This window comes from Mesoplodon mirus (genome assembly GCF_964341445.2).
Source record: "Mesoplodon mirus genome assembly, chromosome: 8".
Lineage (NCBI taxonomy): Eukaryota > Metazoa > Chordata > Mammalia > Artiodactyla > Ziphiidae > Mesoplodon > Mesoplodon mirus.
The window spans coordinates 29,869,766-29,889,873 of NC_138984.1; the positions used below are offsets into that span (position 1 = coordinate 29,869,766).

The 20,108-nt window shown below is 38.6% G+C and overlaps 1 protein-coding gene across 3 annotated transcripts; it reads right to left on the minus strand.

Moving 5' to 3' along the window:
* Positions 1-3,241: 3,241 nt before the first annotated feature.
* FASTKD2 (FAST kinase domains 2) lies at positions 3,242-18,761 on the minus strand. Of its 3 annotated transcripts, none has more exons than XM_082631507.1 (12): positions 18,502-18,760; positions 16,982-17,798; positions 13,911-14,014; positions 13,109-13,217; positions 12,683-12,806; positions 12,273-12,412; positions 10,970-11,142; positions 7,913-8,076; positions 6,719-6,931; positions 6,231-6,318; positions 4,425-4,539; positions 3,242-3,438 (listed from the first exon to the last, which is right to left on the minus strand). In XM_082631507.1, the coding sequence occupies exons 2-12, from the start codon at positions 17,696-17,698 to the stop codon at positions 3,319-3,321; spliced, it is 2,067 nt and encodes a 688-aa protein (XP_082487633.1). In that variant the 5' UTR covers positions 17,699-17,798; positions 18,502-18,760; the 3' UTR covers positions 3,242-3,318. The 3 variants fall into 3 exon arrangements, with proteins under 3 accessions (XP_082487633.1, XP_082487634.1, XP_082487635.1); XM_082631508.1 differs by having other exon boundaries at positions 18,485-18,760; XM_082631509.1 differs by lacking the exons at positions 13,109-13,217; positions 13,911-14,014 and having other exon boundaries at positions 18,502-18,761.
* Between the last annotated feature and the right edge of the window lie 1,347 nt (positions 18,762-20,108).

Below are 20,108 nucleotides of genomic sequence, written 5' to 3' on the forward strand. Positions count from 1 at the left end.
TTCCTACATTTTTATCCCTTTTCTTCCTTTCATGCACCTCTTGCCATTATTTAAAACAAAATTTGAATCCTTGTATATAGATAGTCAGTGTTTGTTTCTCCATTTAATAGAATCGTAAAGTTTTCCCCACATCATTAAGTAACTTATGGCATGTCCAGATAATATTTTACAAATATTAAAATGATGTCTTAGAACAGCACTTCTCAAATGTTCATGAGCATACAAGTCACCTGGGATATTGTTAAAATACAGATTCTGGTTCAGTGAGTCTGAGATGGGTTCTAAGAGTCTGCATTCTTAACAGCCTCCCAGATGATGCTGATACTGCTAGTCTGTGGACCACATTCTGAATAGCAAGTGCTTAGAAGATATATATTCCATTAATGATGAATGCTTAAATAGTTTCCAGTGTTTGGCTCATACACGGTGAAATATCAAATCAATGGAGTGATAAGAATCCTTACACATATTGTGGGAATAATACAAATATTTATCAAGTGTATACTAAGGGTGCATACAGGCGCAAAGATAATTAAAAATCTAACTCCTGGTCAATGTCAATAGATATCAATATTTTCAAGACTCTGCATGCATACAGCTGAAGGGCGTTCCACAGTGACAGAAAGCCCATTAGTTGTTTCTAGGGAACAAAGGGAAAGGCAAAAAGGGAGGAAACTTTTAGGGGTGGTGTTCATTATCTTGATTGTGGTGATGTTTTCATGGATATTGTATATATATATGTATTTATATATATTATATATATATAATCTGTTAAAGCTTATCAAATTGTACGCTTTTAATGTATGGAGTTTGTTGTCAATTATACCTCAATAAACCTATTTTTTAAAATATGGGGGAAAAAGCCACAAAATGTGTTCCAGAAAGGTTGTATTAATTTACATCCCACCAGCAGCATATGCAAGTGCCTGCCTCATTTCCTTTGTCAGCACTATAACTCTTAAAGAAAAAAACCCCATGATGCTAATTTAGAAAGGCAAAATCTCTCGTTTGAATGTGTGTCTTTGATTACTAGTAGACCGAAATTTTTTCATGTTGATCAACTCTTCACTCGTTTTTCTTTTGTGTGTTTATCAACTTTAGGAGCTCTTTATTTAGATATGTCATAAATACATCACCTATTTGTTTTTCTCTTAGCTAGATGTTTACATTTGTGTATGTGATGTAATTATAACATAAATAGACATTTTAAATCAGTTCAAGAATCAAAAAAATAAAAACAAAAGCCAATCTTAACACTGCTCAAAACACTAACAAAAAAAGCTCAGTCAGGACATAGAATTAAACATAAAAAAAAAATCAAAAATCTTTACACCTATTTCTTCCACAAGGTGTCTGACTTATTAGCATAAAACTACATCAGAAGCAAGCCATATACATAAACATATCAACCTTATACCTGTCATATTCACTCTTTTAGTTGGTTAATACAGTAAAGTAGGTTAGTTTTATCCTCTTTAAAATGAAGAGTTTGGTACTGAGGTGTAACATATTTTGTGATTTAATCAGAATAGTCAGAATTTGGATTATTGATCCTAATTGTGTTAGAAATGGGTCCATGAAATCAACCTGGGGTTGAGTAGTTTTTGTTTGTTTTGAATCAACTGAATAAATACCAGAAAAGGAGAATATTTACATATTCTCCTGGAGAGGAGAGTAAATCTTTATATTAACAATCCTGAGAAGACATATTTTTAAACTGTTTTCTTTCACTCTATACCTGAGTCTCAAAAGATTTTTTTAGGCAACAGCAATGAAGAATGCTAATACTAGTAATACTGGTAAAAGAAGAATGCTTCTTTATCTGCCATGACAATTGGGACAAATTCAAGAAAACTAGTTCTTCCAAAAGGTAGTTAGTTACAAGTATTCATAAATTTGCCCAATCCTTTGAAAATGAGTCATAATTAGCCACCAGAAGGAACAGATATGCACTTACCATTTAAAGAATGAAAATTTTAGTTTCCTTAATAGAATATTTTCAGCTCTTGTTCTGAAGCCTTATAAGGTTAAATCATTTGGTCAAGTATGCAAAACTAGATGACGTCTAATCTGGAACAAAAGTCCAGATTTCCTGAGGTACAAGCTGAAGAGCAGTAGGAGATGAAACGTGGAAATAACGTGGAAGATAACGTGGAGATAATGTGGAAATCAATGATGTGGCTGAGGCTCCAGAAAAATCCAATTCTTTGAACTTTTACTTCCTCATCCATAACATGAGGGAGGGGGAGGCCTCTTTTACAAGAGCACTAATCCAACGCATCAGGCCTCCACCCTCATGACCTAATCACCTCCCGAAGCTCTGCCTCCAAAGACCATCACACTAGGGGTTCGGTTCCAACACAGGCCTTGCGGGGTTGGGGTGGAGGGGCGGCACAAGCGCTCGGTCTTTCACACGGGGCTACAACAATACCAACTTACGTGGCACTCAGGCTTCACAAGCGGAACCTGCTGTATCCCCAGTGAGTCAAATACTAGGTAGACAGGCGTATGACAAACTTGAACAAGTACTTCCGAAAAAGGATGAACAAACCTAACTGAAAAATAGCCCTCAGGTCTGGCTCACGAAACAGCTCAGCTATGTATTTACTTGAAAAGACTTTGTGTAATGGTGGGAGGGGAAAGGGGAAGAGGGAGAAAGGAATGACCTCAGCAATGGCAAGAACTGTGGTGTCAACAACCCACAACCTATCAGTCTTAAGACATTAGGACTCCTTGCCATCTCTGTACTATCTCATCTGTGTTTCTCTTAGTAAGGTCCACAAACCACTTCTACCTGAACGCTTGTCACAACTGCAGATGCCTGATCCTCACCCATTTTTAACAGGCTACCTCATTAATTCTTATACATTCTACAGTTTGAGACCCTAGCCCAATTGCTTTGTGGCCAGTGCTTGAATGTGGTCCATTCCTGAGTCCTAAAACAGCTTAGATTCCAAACCTGAGGACTGCCCACAGCAACTTACCTGCAACCCCTCACAACTAAGAAACCAGTTTTGAATGTATCAAAGCTAATGAGAAACAGTAAAACCTACAGCTCGTGAATTTATGAAGTATCTGGGCACTGGAAGGAACAGGTATGACTGCAAAAATGACCCTTCTGGAATTTTCTCAGCATATTCTAAAGTGCCAGTAACAATATTTCTTTCATTCTCAACTTTAATTTTAGCAGTGAACTGAAATAACACTTTTTATTATGGTGAGCAGTCAGGTAAGTTCCATCGACAACTGAATTGCAGTCTTTATTAAAGTTATTTTTATAAATTTATGTCTAATAACATTAAAAGGTTGCTTTTTACTTTAACGTGTGCTTTGCAAATTTGTATCAGCAGTAGAAAGTGCTTCCGGTGAATAGATTTTAGTCTTCAAAAATGTGACTGCATCCTTCATCTCTAGTTTTTCCATCTCCCAATTATTGACCTTACCAAAGAAAGAGGAAAATAATAATCAGTTTGAAGAAGATGACGACATATAAAATAAAAGCTAGTTTCAAGATCCAAGGATGTTAAAATAACATCAGCCAACCACTTATAATTACGCACATTTTAGAAGTTTAGTAAGACTATGTGCTAGGGTCGGAGAAAGCTCTCACAGTGAAAATTATAAAAAAACTTTAAAGGTCCTCTAAAGGGTGCAAAAATTCCTTTCTTGGGATAATCTTCCTTAGAATATAAATAATAGCCAATACGAAAAAAAAAAGTGTTACAGAGTAGCCCATTAAAAGAAATGGGCCATCTTAACCTTGGTAATCTGGGCATGATCCAGTTTTGGATACTAAAGTACCATAACGAAGATTCAAATATTTACATTTCACATTATATGCAGGACCAAATGAGTGGCATTTAGGTAGATCCTAACATTAACATAAATATACATTTATTCGTATGGTTCTTGCTCCATACAGAGACATCTAGAGAGGCTGTTCAAGAACAGTTGTGCTCAGGATCAAACAAAGCATAAGGAAGGAAGAGGAAGAAGCATCCTCTTACAATCATCCAGCATTTTCTAGCGACAAACATCCTTAACAGCCTCACAACGGTCCATGAAAACAAAGCTTTAATTAACATCTTTTCTTCTCCTGTTCAAGATAACCTAGAAACTGAATATGGTTTCATGTGTCTTAAATTAAAGAAGTACACATATCATTTACATTTTTCACTTAACAAAAAATGATTAAAGTTGACTAAATGTAGCACTTATAAAACCGCAAGTAAATAACAGTAATCAGCTGAGTAGGAGCCAAATCATGTACCAGAAATGTTCTTTTTCAAAGAAAACAATAACTGAAACACTTATTCCAATACTGCTGACAATTCACTAGTCCTAGTAACCAACTTCAACCACAACATTCCCAGCAGAATGAACATCAGTAACTGAAGACTATTTCATTTGCATTTTTTTCTTACCACGATCACATGAAAACCCATTACTTTCAAATGCCGCATTTTCATAGCAAGGAATCCTCTGGGGTGGGTTGAATCCAAACAGTACATAGATCTAGGAACACAGAGTACAGCTACTCTGAAAACAAAAACACAAAACGTGAGACTAGTTACTAACGAGATGACCACGCACAATCTTGCCGCATCCTTGTTCTCTGGAGAGTTCAAAGCTGAGCTCTCCACTTACCACACTCCTCACCATTCCCTCCTGTGTTAGTACTTCACTTCCTCATTACCTACACTATGTAGATATTCCAGTATATGAAGACTATTTTAGGAACCACAAGCTTATAGAAATGCTTTATACAAACAGCATCCCTTAACCATCTTTAAGAATGGCTACATTCTCGATGAGGAAAATTTTCAGATATGAAAGCACCCATTTTAGGGCTTTCCTGTGCAGAGCTAATCTCTGATCTAAACATACTTATTTATGCTACTAGAAGCATTGATGTAGATAATACCAAATGGAAAATGCTCTGCTTGTACATATTGTCTCCCAGAGACAGACACATTTAAAAACCAGAATGGGGAGACCAAATATAAAAAAAGAAAACACTAAGAGATAGGCAAGACTGCTGAAAAGATAAAATGTATACGTGTAACAAAAATGTGGAAGGTGTAATTTGTTTTTCATTGTTCATGGCCTTTTGGAAAGATTAAGTTCATTGGGGGAGACAAAGACATTTGTATCCTTACTGTCTTCTGTCATACTCTGGCTGTTATCTGAGATAAAGTAAGAGAAATTTCATATCTTTAAAGGAACACTGATTCCTCATTTTTTCTCGGTACTTTAGGCTGAGAGCTACTACATTATATTATTATGCCAGAACAGATGAATACCTGAAAAAGAAAAATGATCTTTCAACTTGGTCAGAGAGAAAGCCTCTTTTTGAGGGAAGATGGGTAATATGTAGAAGGAAGATAGTGGCTGAAAAAGATGGCCAAGGAACAAGCTAGATGGATTTAGAAAGGCGCAAAAGTTACAGAGCTGTGTATGTGGAGAGGGACGAGTAGATAAGAGTTTGAACCCCTACAGCCTTTTTCTGTACCTCTCTCTACCATACTTATGTGCATGTGCTACAAAGCAGTAGGGGATGTAGGTCGCTTGGGGTCAGGATCCACATCTGACTCATCTTTGTGTGCCCCACAGGCCCTAGCAGAGCCTTTCCACAAAGAATGACTGAACACAGGGTGTGTGCAATACGACCTGATCCAGATGCTTACAAAGCAGAATATTCTCTCAGGGAGTAGCATCAATTTCTCCCAGAAACACCCTCTGTACTGTGTGAGTCAAGGAAACTACCTCTAATTAACTTCAATAGGGTTTGATCCATATACAATACAGCTTAATTAAAAAGCTAACGCTTCTCTACCTTTAGAAAGGTTTGGTGGTAGAGAAAAGTATTTTTGGGGTATTTGATTTTAGTAGAAGCCTTCATTCTTTATGATCACTACTGCATTATCTTGTCAAAAATTTACACTGCACTGTTTCAATTATATTAGCATTGTTTTATTGAACTGTTTAGCTTTAAAACCTGATTTTTAAAAATTGCCTGTTTCATTAAATGGACAACTCCAATCCACTGTCTTCAACCAGTGTCCCACATTTATACCTAAGGGGTAGATTAATGGATGAGAAGTCCCTTGGTACATTACAAGCTCTATACAAATATAAGGTCTTTGTATTGTTACTGCTATTTAATATGAAGTCTTTGAGAATTAAGATTTAAATTTAGAAAGCTCAGCAAATGCGTATGTGTAAACAACCTTTGAATATCTGTAGCAGAAGTTACCATATCCACGTCAGAAAATGGAAGCACCTGGCTCCTGTTAGCATCCATTCTGATTTCAAAATCTGAAAGAAAAAAATTGATACTAATTTTTCAAACATTGCGCAAAGTGATTTTTTGTTTGAAAAAGTATACTACCACTACCAATAATTATAATGGCAGCAGGTAAGCTATACTGAGCTTATTTACCATGTGCCAAATACTAGTCTGGATTTTATATGTATAATCTCATTTGCTGGTCACAGGAACCCTATGAGGTGGGTACTATTATTATTGCCATTTTACAGATAAGGAAAGAGGCTGGTGAGTGCCTAACACATAGCACTAGTAAGCAGTAGAGTGAAAATCCACACCCAGCAGTCCAGCTCCAGAGCCAATGCTGCACCACACTAGACTGCTGCAGTAAACTCCTCATCTTTTGTCAGAAAAAAGTAAAATAGAGGAAAATCATATAAAGTCCCATACCAATATAATAATTATGTGGCAACCATACACTTTTTGAGAAGCGTCCTTCTCCCAGAAGGCTACTCAGCACCTCGGCAACCTTTGCATGTGGATGCAATGGCATGGAGGGCAGCTGTGGCAGCACTAAGTATGTGTCCTTGTGACAAGGAACATCATCAAGTTTTAGACAGGCAGCCAAAACATGAAGCTTGTGAACATTCCTCTCCACATCACCTAAAAAAAAAAAAAAGAGAGAGAAAGTGTATTAATGCACCTATAGGTACATTAATTATAGGTGTATTAATGCACCTATAATTCTGATTATTTGCTTCTTATCAGGAGGAATCTCTCTGTGTCTCCCTAGGTCCCACAGTGCGTAGGTCAGTGCCCTGATAATGTTTTAAACTTTAAAATATCTTTCAAGGTGCTTTAGCCTCAACTCTTCACTGAACAGATGGGAAATTGCTCAGGAATGTTAAAATGCCTCCTGATTAACTAAAGGCAAAGTTGGGACTAGATTCCAGGTCTCCTGGGTTCACGGCTGTTTCCTCCATGTTAGACTGCTTGAAAAATCAGCACATGATGCTCCTTCTCCACACTTCAACTTTGGAATTTCATACTGTTGTTTTTAAAAGGATTTAAAATACTCTATTCCCAGATACATCATCAAATTTTACACATCTAGCCTGATATTGCTTTTCCTTATTTAATAGTAAAGACTGAAAGACAACAATTAATTTGGTTCCAAGAGTAAATAAATTCACTACTTTGGTAACTATTTGGTTTCTGGATCTAACGGCTGTGCCCTCATTACAGGCCATGAGTGACAAAGCGTTTATAGCTGCAGAAGTTGACTTAACTTGGCTTCAAACGTGACACATAAGGATTAGAAGTACAAACACCTCTGATCAAGGCATAAAGAACCACCTGAACATTTAGCCTTTGCACAGGTGCATGAAGTGTAAATAAAAAGAACAGTGACGCTGTGTTTCTTCTTCTTGCCGTCTGTGGGCAGGATCTGTCACTAAAGGAGCCTCCACCAGTTTGCCGGCTTGAAGCATGGCCCTTTGACTTCACCACCATTGGTCCTTTCATCAGGGGCACCCGCTCCACACGTTTTAACTAACACTGCTGCAACTGAGACCCCAATCAGAATCACCTGGTAGCCTGGTGGTACTGCTTTATTTTAGTCACCACTGTGCACTGACATCCTACCTGACGTCAGCAGATCATGGATGATGTCTTTTTGAAGAAGCTGATTAATAGGGGCCAGGGGAAAATGGTTCATCAAGCAAAACGAATACACAGCATTCAACAGGTTTTCAGAAGAGATGTGGTGAAGACTACCAGTCAGAGCACTAGCCATAACTTCTAGAAACCTACAGGGGCAGAAAGGGAAGCCAGCTTTCATATATGAAGAGTAGACAAGGTCATGGTAGAGCTAGTGAGGTGTCACAGAACTGACAGCTTTAAGGGGATAAAACAATCAGGCTTGCAATAAGTCTTCACACATCTTTCAGGTCGGTGACTATCTCATAATAAATACATACACTCAATAAATGTTAGCTACTGCTATATGTCTTACACAGGGCAAATGTTTATAAGCTTTAACTCATTTAATTCCTATTCAAACTCTATGGGATAGGTATCATTATTTTCTTCATAATAAAGATGAGTAAACAGGCTAAGCAGGGTCAACTAACTTGTCCAAGAACACACAGCCAGGAAGTAGCAGAGACAGCACTGGAATCCAAGTTGTCAGGGTCCAGAGGCTTTTAACCATTGTGCTAGATTTTTTATCATGAGTAAGTCTTTAAGACCTGGAACTCCACTGCAGTTTTATGATCAATTAAAATTCTCTAGCTATTAATACTCTGAGTTAAAAGAACTGCTAGCCTAATCCTACCACTCGAGCTAATGTTACGCAGTATAACAAAGCAGCTAAGCACAGAGGAAGAGAGGAAAGATCAAAATTAGGTAAGGTCACGTGTGCAGGGTGGCACTGCTAATAAATGGCACAGATACGCTTTGAACCCAGGTCAATTTGACTCTTAGGGCATAAGCTATATATCATTATATAAGACAAAAGGAAGAATTGATACTTGCAAAGTACTATGATAGTGTACAGGAAAGAAAGTAGATAGGGTAGCTTTGGGGATAAGGAGAATTTCAGTTAAGTGGAAAAGATGGCAAAAGGGAAGACCACTTGAAACTAACCCCTGAAAGTACATGCTAGTCACGCCGTAATAACTAGCGAGGCTGGGGCACACGCAGGGATGCTCCCAGCAGGGCAAGTATGCCCTGAAGTAAGCCCTTAGTACCAATGAGCCAATGAGCCATAAAGGGAAATGTCTGAGATGAACTGGGAGGTCCCGTGGGGAGCAGATGGACGAGTGAGGAAGGCTGTGACAGGCTAAGCAGGACTGCTAGCAGGTCCTAGAGACAACAGTGAGGCAACGCTTACGAAAGGGAGAACCGATGGAGTTTGGAGTATGCAGCAAGAAACGGCGGGGCCGCAGAGGACTGACGTGGAGCCCAGCGGTAATCACCTCCCCGGTCTCCTCGCATCCCAGTTCTTATGCTGTTACCTCATGCTTCAGCGACACCAAATGTGCGTAGTTCCCTGCATGTACTCTGCTGTTTCTCTCCTTCCTGACTTGAAGACGGAGTCCCTTCTACTCAGAATGGTCTTTCCATCGTTAACTGCTCTCTCTCCATCTTTCAAGATCTGCTCAGGTACCAACTCCTCCAGGCAGGATGCTTGGCACCCACCCTGACCCTCCACTTCGCCAGGCTAGCATCCTGGTACATCCCTCCTCTAGTCCTATATACACTGTATAAAACTCTATCACTTCAAGGTTCATGCTGTATTTAACTGCAGAAAGGATTATGTCTCATTCATTTTTGTCTTAAGTACCTGAGTGCTTGGTACAAGTTTTCTGACTAAAAGAAGAAATAAACTTAGATGAGGAGGAGGAGAATGTTAATGGAAAAGGAAGAATCAAGGATAATGAGCTAAAAACTCACCAAGTTGTATACATTGAATATGCACAGCATTTTACATGTTGTTATTCATACGTCGATAAAGTGGTTTAAAAAGCTCTAGGGCGCTTTTCAATTATGGAGCAGAGACAGGCTTATTGACAAATAATTGCAGCTATGTGTCAAGGCTCCACCAAAGAGTTATATAAGACATGACAAGCACAGGGGCTGTGAAGGAGACAATTAAGGGAAGGCACGTGACATGCAGTACGAACTGAGGCTTTCACAACAATGGAGGGCACAGTGGGCAGCTGCTTTTCTTGGCCCAGCACTTCTTGCAGTGGGCATGTGACCCAAACTCGTTCGATCAGTTTTTCTCTTTTGGAAATCTGAATCTTGAGGGAAAACCACAGGGACAAAAAGCTGTTGGAGTCAACCTACTCGATGGCAAAGAGATGGCCAGTGAACCTTGCCACTGAGACCCACAGAACTGCCCTTGTTTATTCCTCCAAGGCCTCTGTGACTGACATTCTAGTTTTTTTTTAATCTAACCATTACTGTGTCTGGCATTGCCTTAAGAACTGACACAGGTTAACTCATTCAATCCTCATAACAACCCAATACGATTAGAAATAACTATTTCTCATCCCCATTTGAACAGATGAAGAAACTGAGGCACAGATAAGTAACTTGCAAAGTTAAGTAGCTAATGAATCACAGAGCTAGGATTCAAACCTAAGCAAGGTGTCTCCAGGGTCTGCGCTTTTAATCACTCTTCTAACAAATGACAAATGACATGTTATATGTGTTTCTGGTTTTTAATGAAACTTAGAACTGACCTAGAGAGGAAGGAAAGATGTTCTGGGTGGAAAGAAGATGAAAGAGCACAGCATGTTTGAGGAATTGCTGTGTTTAATAGAAGAAATGCACGGTCGTGGTTAAAATGAAAAGAACAGAAAGCAGTAGTTTGGGACCAAATGAAGAGTTAGGGTCAAAACTAAACTATAAACTCAGGAGCTGAGGGAATAAGCTGGGGGAGAGTTTGAAATGAAAACTCCTATGCTGAATTACCAAATATATTGCAAAGAACAAAGAAACTGGCAAAAGCAAAGCACATATCCTTAGCAAAGATAAAATAAAATTCTGTTTAACTTCATAAATAAGGAATATTATGTTTTATTTCTGGACATGGATGAAGGCCATGGATGGGTTCGCATGTAAGAATTCATTGAGCTTCATAATCTTTTCTATAAATACGATATGTGGCAATAAAAAAGAACAAGTACATACTCGTGAGTCCAGCATTTGTCGAAGTGATTGAGAGAAGAATACACATGAAGAATAGAGACAAGGCTTTTCACGTTTAGGAAGCCAGGTTCATCTGCTGCTTTCTTCATAAACAAGTCCATCAAACTAACAGGGCGAAAGCCAAAGTTTTCAAATAAGATGAGGAGAAAAAGAACCTAAAAAAAAGAATTGAGGGAAAACTTCTTAAGAACTACAGTATGCTATTAGCAATCTTTTAGATCTCAAAAAATTTAAGCCACAATAGAGTTGTCCTGACTGACCAAATATTCCCTTAAAAGGAACAATTATCTTTTCCTTACAAAATCTGTTCCAGTTATTCTTGAATCAGAGTATCGAGTTAACAAGCAACCTCTTTTTATAAGCTGAGAACCAGAGCACACAATGGTTTCCATATTTCCAGCTCATTTAAAATAAATCTTTTCCTATACGCTTTTCATACAACAGCTCTGAAAATTATCTGTAAATACACCTCTTCTGAAGTTTTTCAAAATGACCAAACCAATTTTGAACTGCTCTCCTTCCAAACCTAGTCACTTCCTAGATTCTAAAAGATAACTCAAAAATTTCTATGTTCAATACTAATTTCTATAACTGAGAACAGAGCTGAAATACGATGATTAAATGTTCCAGTTCACCTCTCATTTTCCTCTTAGTCTTTCTCACAATAAGTACTTCTCTTTCCAAAACAATTTCCATACTAAACTCAACCTCACCCTCCAAAGTGAACTAAACCAGTGACCTAACATGGTTACCACTACTTAACTACAAAAAGTTGTTTTTACCAGCTGCTTCATTTAGATGTTTAATTATTAACACACGCCCTGAATTTAAAGGCTCTTACTCTGGAAGAAACAAGCAAACTTTCCATAAATAGAAAACAGACATGATCATTAAGTAATGACAGTTTATTCTTCAAAAAGCGTAAGCCTCTCACATCACCTATCTCCATTATTCTAAATCTAATAAAGGAAAAGTAGAAAGACAGAAATAATCCTTAGTATCCAACCAAAGTACCACACAACCTTTTGAAAAACAAATAGAAAAACAAACTTTGGACAATATAATTTTTGTTTTGGATAAAGATGGTCCAGACATTGAATAATATATTAATAGGTAACCCCCAGACAAAAATTATAAGGAGCTAATTTTTCAAGTCGATTTAGCATTGGAATATTTTGGAATCTAAACCACTTTAAAATGATAGAGAAATTATTTCGAATGCTAAATAAATTAATACGTTTCTTGAAAGTTTCTGAGGCTTACTCTAAACTGTTAACATACTTACTTTTTTCAACTTCCAGATGTCAAAAGTTGTAGCCACATAATCTGCTATTCCCTTAAAAAGATCCATATTAAAGTACTGGAGGTCTCTGCAAGACTGCAATATGCTGATCAATATTTTAAAAGGACACCCATGGATATTACCTTTAAGAATGAGTTAGAGAAACAAGAATTACCAGATGGTTTTGACTGTAAGATCCAAGATACTGTATACACAGTACTTTTGTTTCTTTAGAAAAAATAGCGCTATATTTTGTTTAAAAAAAAAAAACCACTATAGGCAAAAATAAAATTTAGATCTAACCATATCATCAGATATTTTTCATGTAACAGCAAAGTTGTTAAAACAAACAAAACAAATATAGTCCAGAACAGATTGGATGCTACAAATCATGTAAGAAAAATTCCCCTTACTTGTGACTATCTTACTGCACTCATTCAAAAGGATAATGGAGCGGTGATTCATGGCGGCCAGTACTGCAAACATGTGCTGGCTATTCAAAACAGAAAACCGGTCTAATTCTTTCAAGGCCTTCATCTAAACAAAAGTAAACTTAAATTTAATTTACATTTGTGGCAAAATAAATTAAACTCCTATATTTAAATAAAAAAGGATAAAGTTTGAGCAAAATGACTCGGACAAACAGATATATAGATAAATATATGTAAATATATATACAGATAAAAATAAATCTATTTCTATTATTTCACTTTAGCAAAGTTACATACAAAAGCATAATGTCCTCCTAATAAACTGACTTTAGGAGGTGATAGCAAATCACAAGAAATATTTTTTTCAAATTTTACCCAACAGAGAAAATTCAGAAGGTATTTCTTTACCTCCAATTTCCTTTTAAGACCAATCGGTGCATCTTTTCCAATACATTTCATTACAGTTTGTAATGTGAAGACACGTTCTATTTTCCAAACTTGCTGATCAACTAGCATCCTGTCATCAAACACAATAAATACCACAGTCCTAGGATCTTAAAACCAGGAGAGAAATCGTAAAAGTCATTTGGTCCAGCTTCTACTCCTAGGCAAGGAATATGAAGCCCAAAGAAATGATCTACCTGCCCAAGAGAGTGAAAATAGTGAAAGCTCCAGGACCAGCCTAGTATTTTTTTCTCTCACATTATTTTGCTATCTTTATGCATGAACAAATATCAGGAGATTATATTAAGACATCCCAATGCATAGTCAATGAAAAAGGGAATTAAAAATTATTCTCATCATCCTATGACATTATATTAGGTGCCTCAATTTTATAAGTTGTAAAACTTAACCTCCTTTTCAAGCTGGGCCAGTGTCATGTGACCTTCACATAGTACCCAATTAACCATTATGAACTGAGTACATATCAGTTATCCCCCAGCCCACATCGGTACTATGTTTTAAGATAATTTTAGATTTTAATGTTACCCACGCCTTTTATTTTACGGTGGACCCTGAAAGAAGCATTATTTCCAGCTTTACCTGATCCAGATTCACTATTTTAAGTTTAATAAGGTATTAAAGACCATAACTACTAACAAAGCCTTCCATGCCCCCACTCCAAAAAAGGGAGCTCAACTTTCATCTTCGTTTTTGATTTAAGAGAAACAGAGAAAGGCACCTGAAGAAAGGGTAACAGAGTTCTCACCGCAATCCTGCTCGAAGAACATCCACGTTCTTGCATGGCTCCATTGCCTCTAAGATAGTTGACAAAACTGAAAGACATTTCTCATCACACTCATTGATACGTTCCTATTGAAATATAATTACAAAAATACCACAGGTGATGGGCTCATAGTAGACTATCTCACCCAAGCAAAACCACTGAACTGATGCTTTCAACTAAAGGATTAAGTATCAAACCAATAACTCACAGAGTCAGTCCACAATAAACAGCATCTTTGGAAAACAAGACGTCATATGTAAGTGAATTTTCCAAATAATTGACACATTCTTTTATGTATCAACCGTTTTTTTACGTTCTCCATTATCACTGAAAATGATTTGACATTGATTACCTCCCTCCCCTTCTGAAATAACTTTCATCAAACATTATTTTTACCTCTTCTTGAGACCCAAAGCCATCATGATGACAAGTGCAGTAATATTAGAGCTACAGGACAATTTTCCTACCCCTAAAGAATCTTACACAGCTGTGCTTACAATTTCCCTATGTCCTTTCCTGGGTATCAAACTGCAACCTCAGTTGTGAACCTTCCGATTCACACCTGCTGTCACATTTTACCACCGCTACCTGGATCTCAAGAGGAGCCCAGGCTCCATGGATCCTTCTTTCAAATCCTCTGAATTAGGGTACTAATTTAGGTTCTAGAAATGGCCTAATTTAGAAAGCAAATAGTAACAGCACAGCTTACCTAGTGCTCTACAATGTAACCACAACTAGCTTACACACCTCACAAGAGCACTTGTGATCACATCTGAAAGATGTAAGCTCTTTTGCTAAAATCACAATACATGACTAACTAGTCACAGAGTCTCAAGTCAGAACCAGATAATGATAAGAAACGGATACTGCTGGAAGGAAAAAAGGTCTCATTCCCATGAGAGGGTTTCTATGAACAGTTTACAGCATTCCATCAATACCTACTGTGAAAGAAAAGACCACTTGGCTATGTGTTTGAAGGGCAAACTTCACTGATGACATATTTCATCCCTAGCTAAAATGTCTTCGCAACATTCCAACATGTTAGTGAGATACAATTATATGTACAGATAACCTGACCCCAAATATCCACTGTTCATTCCTCACCAATGCAGATACTATGCTGATGTCAATACGTGTCCAAAATTCATTTAGAGCATCACTGACCAGGTAGAGTGACTTACTGTAATCACTTTTAAATAACTATATAGGGAGCACAGTCTACCAAAAAACACGGATATTCTGCGGTTTAAACACTCACACACAACACACAAATTAGTTCCTGGGCGAGAACATGGAAATCACAGTAATGTAAAAAGTTAAAGTTAAAAACTCTCATATACCTATGAATCCAATTCTTGAATTCTATAGTAGGACAGGACATATGTCAGATCATCCTCAGGAAACTCCTGTCTTCAAAAAAATTATTTAATTATGATCATTGAGTTCAGAAGTCTGAAGAGTCCATTCTTAAAATGTAAATGATTACTTTAATGAACTCATCTTTTCCTCAGCCAATCTGGCATCATTTCAGTGACATCAAACAGGACACTGACTCCGTTGTTTGAAACTAAAAATGGCTCCTTCCTCCATTCCATTTCCCACTCCCACAGTAATCTAAATACAAATTGGAGCATGTCGATGACCTCTGCTTAAAATATTTCACTGGATCCCCATTGCCTACAGGATAAATCCAAACTCCTTAGCCAGGCAGAAAAGGCTCTTCATGATTCATCCCCTTTTCCCCCAACCTCATGCCTTGCCATGACACCCAACCCCTCCTCCTTGACAACCACAGACACAATTTCCTCTCCATTCCCTCAAACTCACAACCCCAGTATTCTGTACTTCCAGCCACAATGAACTACTTTCAGCTCCGCAAACTATTCTCCAGGATTTGAACATATACTCTTCTCTGCTTGAAACACCGTCCCCTTCGCTACCCATCTTCTAAGTGCTGGCCATTTCTTGGACTCAACTTAGACATCATCTCCTACTGGGCTTGAATTTTAGCTCTACTATGTCGAGGTGTTTGTTCATTCACGCAGCAAATATTTATCAAGTACCTACAGATAGTGACACTAACAGGTATGTGACCTTGGGCAAGTTATTTAACCTCTCTAAGCCTAAGTTTCCTAATCGGTAAGATGAAAGTAACAATACCTACTTTTAAAAACTACACTGAGAATTACAGGAGACAATCCTCTTTTCAAACTTTGTACCTATCACTGCTTCAAACAGTAATCCTGTATCCTCCTCCCCCATCACCCCTTCCCATCATGAAGGCGTACTCCTGACTAGGTTTGAAGCCCTTGTAATACACTCTCTATATTTTTCTTTCATTGCACTGAAAGCTCTATGTGGCCATTATTTTGTAACTGTATTCCCTATGCTCAGCACCATGCCTACAACATAGCAAATGTATGACTCATCAGATGAACATTGGTTATTTTTGTGATTACCTACAAAATATCTGTTGTCCCCTCTAGGTTATAAGGGCAGGGATCATGTCTTCTATATCTTTACATCCCTAGTGACAAGTCTAGTAAGTGATACATAGTTGACACCCAATAGATGCTTGCTGTATGAATAAATCAATCCAGTAGCTGTGTGACTTTAGCCAAGTTAACATCACTAAATCTCTTTCCTCATCTGCTAAACTGAGGTAACATCAACCTTACAGGGCTATTGTGAAGATTAAATAAGACAACACAAGAAAAAGGTATAGGTAGTCAATAAATACTAATTCCCTTCCCTTCTCTCCTTCTTTCAACTACCCAACCTTTCCTTGTATATTTTGTACCTCTTCCCATTTTAGCTTATTCACTATTACTCAACTCCAGAGAAGAAAAATGGGGCAAGCTTTTATAAATTTCTACAGCAAAGATCTGGCTAACTTAAGGTCTCTAAATCATATAATATCTATGCAGAAACAAATATAAACTACCATTCCAAAGATAAGTTTCTTTCAAGGAGGCTACATGTCTACGTCCCATCATTCTTTCAAGATATACTAAACCAAGTAAAAGTATATTTAAGGCTCCTTTTGATTTTACCTGGACCACCCTCAGCAAAGTCTGTACGAGTAGCGTATTCTGAGGGACCCCGAGCTTCACCACAGCATGAAGACTAAACAGCAGGTTGTCGTAGTGCATGATCTTGGCTTCTCTCATAATTTGTTCACACAGCTGGCTAAACACAGGGTGGTTAAACATCAATTGTTTTTCAAAGCGCTTCTGGTCATCAGACATCCGTTTGGCAATTGTCCACATGGCTGAGAAATAGTTACTACTAGGAAATGTAGGTGCTTTTGAAAATATATCTAACACATCACTCAGGGAATTACACTCCTGAGACAGTTTTCTATAGTTGATCGGGGTTGGTTTTGTTCTCTTGGTGAGAACATCTTCATTGGAAGGCTCATGATGAAAGTTTTTCTTCAATCCATTATCAGAGACAAAGTGTTTTGAGTTAAAGGACAGCCTTCTAGGACAAAGTAGTCTGTCAACTGTAAGGACTGTTGCCGTGCTTATGCCCTTTGTTTGAAAGCCATCACCTCCTGATTTAAAAATTAAGGCATCCTGAAAGAGATATCTAATAGATGACTTCATTTTATTATCAAAGTTACTTAAGAGCTTTCTTGGGTTCCAGTTTGAATAAACAATTTTTGGTCTGCAAAATCCCGAAGGATACAGCCTCACAGTTCTGCCTGTTGGAACTAAAGTACTGAATTGTCTGAGGTTCCATAAAAGGGAACCTGCTCTGTTATTCATTTTCCTAGCCACTGAAACACTTTCAAATGGCTTTAAAGTTGTCAAGGTCACCCACACACGTCGCTTCTAAATATGAAAGAAAACACATGCCGTCGCTTTCCTGTAGGGGAAGGGGTTATAAAAGAAAAATTAGAGTAAAACTTCTACTTAAAAATATCAAATGCATTTAACAGAGACTAAAGTGAGAACCTAGGGAGACATTAAGATTTCCGTTAAAAAGGTAAAACCATGTTAGCAATATGGGCTTTCTCCATTTCTAACACAATGTGTATATACACAGTCTTAAAGGTGCAAGGTTACTTTGGAAGTAATCGTTGTACAAATAAGGTTTTAAAAAAATAAAAAAGGAAGTGGATTTCTGATGGAAAAGTTTTCCTACACAGCTTTCTTTGCAGTAAGGCATTTTATGTTACCACTGCCTTGAAGATGTCGTCAATGAAAAATAAGGGTTTAACCTTGATGGATACTTTTTAACACAAGGATTTAACAACTACAGGTAAACACGAACTGTTAAGAATAAGGACTTGGACAAGTAGAACGGCTCAGAAGAAGCAGCAAACTAAAGTGATGCTTGCACGTGGCCTGTGCTTGTCTGGAAATAACAACCAGTCTCACCAGCTCTCAGAACCGGTGTCAGGGGTCCGTCCTTCCGGAGCTGGACCTCTTAGTATTAACCCACCTCCCTAAACTTACTTCCCGGGCAACTCCTGAGACCTTTCTCTGAAAGGCAATAAGTCTAAGGCGTAGTACGACCACCTGTTGCGCCTATGCTCATCCTCCACTCACCTTCATCCTCCACTCACCTTAGTTCCGAGCGCCACGGTTATTCAGAGGCGCGGCCATAACAGCTTCCGCGCGAACTGAGCGAATCGCGAGATTTTACGGATCCCTCATAGGTCAAAAAGTGTTATGTTCGCGGGAGGTTGGAAATCGTTTACTTGGAGTGAAGAAAGGCTACCGAAAAACTGACTAGTTTTTCTTAGCTGCAAGGAACGGGGGAGACCACAGAGCTTTTAATGACAGTGTATAACTGTGTACCCCAACACGCTACCTCTCCAGCTGGGCGCCAGAGTCCGCGCTCAGCTTCAGAGTGCGCCTGCGCCAAGTCCTGAGCGGCGTGGTTGCCTGGAAACGGTGGAGCCGCGCGGGTCCCGGCTTCACCATGGCCAAATTCGTACTCGCTGGTGAGTGATACCCGCGTCCGCCCGCAGATCTCTCAAAACACTAACAGCTACTCTCCTCCTATGACCGCTTGCCAGTGATCTTCTTAACTGGCTTATGTTCTAACAACTCCAGCCTCTATATGGACAACCCAGGCTTTATTATGCTTTCATTCAAAAATGTATGTTGGGCAGTGACTGTGTACAAAGCACTGCTGGACACAGGGGATACAGTGAGGGGAAAGACACATCCCTGCCTTCGAGGAGCTTTCAGTCTCCTGGGATACAGAAGCATGTAAACAAGCACTTTTGATAACAGTGTGATTAATGCAATGGGGGGTATGTGCACAGGGCTCTGGGGGGTGTTACAAGAGCTGATTTGTGAAGGTTTGGAATAGGGAGGACATTCCAGAAAAAGGCACAGAGGCTAGAAGTGTCATGGCCTCTGAATATGGAGGAAGTGACTGGACCTGGGGCAAGAATGGGAGCAGAAGCCAGATCCTTGCACTTCAAGAACACCAAGCAAAGGTGTTTGAACTGTATGCTGAAAGCAACGAGGAATCATTTAAAATGTTTAAGCAGGAGGGTATCTTAATGAGCTTGCATTTTAGGAAACCCACCTTGTCAGCAGTGGAGGGGACGGACTGGAAATGTCGACTGGCATCCAGAAAACCACCAAAGGGGCTTTTACTGCAGCAGGCTATTGTACCTGCCTCCTTTCCTCTCAGCAAGTTTCTCCAAAGGGTAGACTGCTCTTCTATCTCCAGGTCCTCCTTCCACTCAATCTGGTTTCTACTTCTGCCTCCTTTCAGAAATGGCCCTCACCGCAGTCACCAATGACTTTACAGAAGCTGTCCAGTCCTTGTCTTATTTGACCTCTTTGATGCCTTAACACAATTGTCATCTCCCATCTGCCTGAAAACCTATTTCCTTTGCTCCTTTATTCATTCAGAAGAGTATTTTTGAGAACGTTGCATTTGTGGCAGTGGCAGGGCTGGGTTCTGTAGGAGCAGGGGCAGTGGCAGGGGACCTTTCTTAGGCAAAGACTTCCCAGAAGAAGTGATTTTTTAATCAGGGTCCTGAAAGATGAATGTTACCTATCAGAGAGGAAATAAGTAGGGAGGAGGAAAGTAAATTAGGCACGGGTATCAGGGAGTGGGGCTGCAATGAGGAAAGCTAGTTTGGTGATTTTTGAGAGTATACAGTAAGCAGAAAATTGAAAAATATTTAGTAGGGTTGGAGCATAGAGT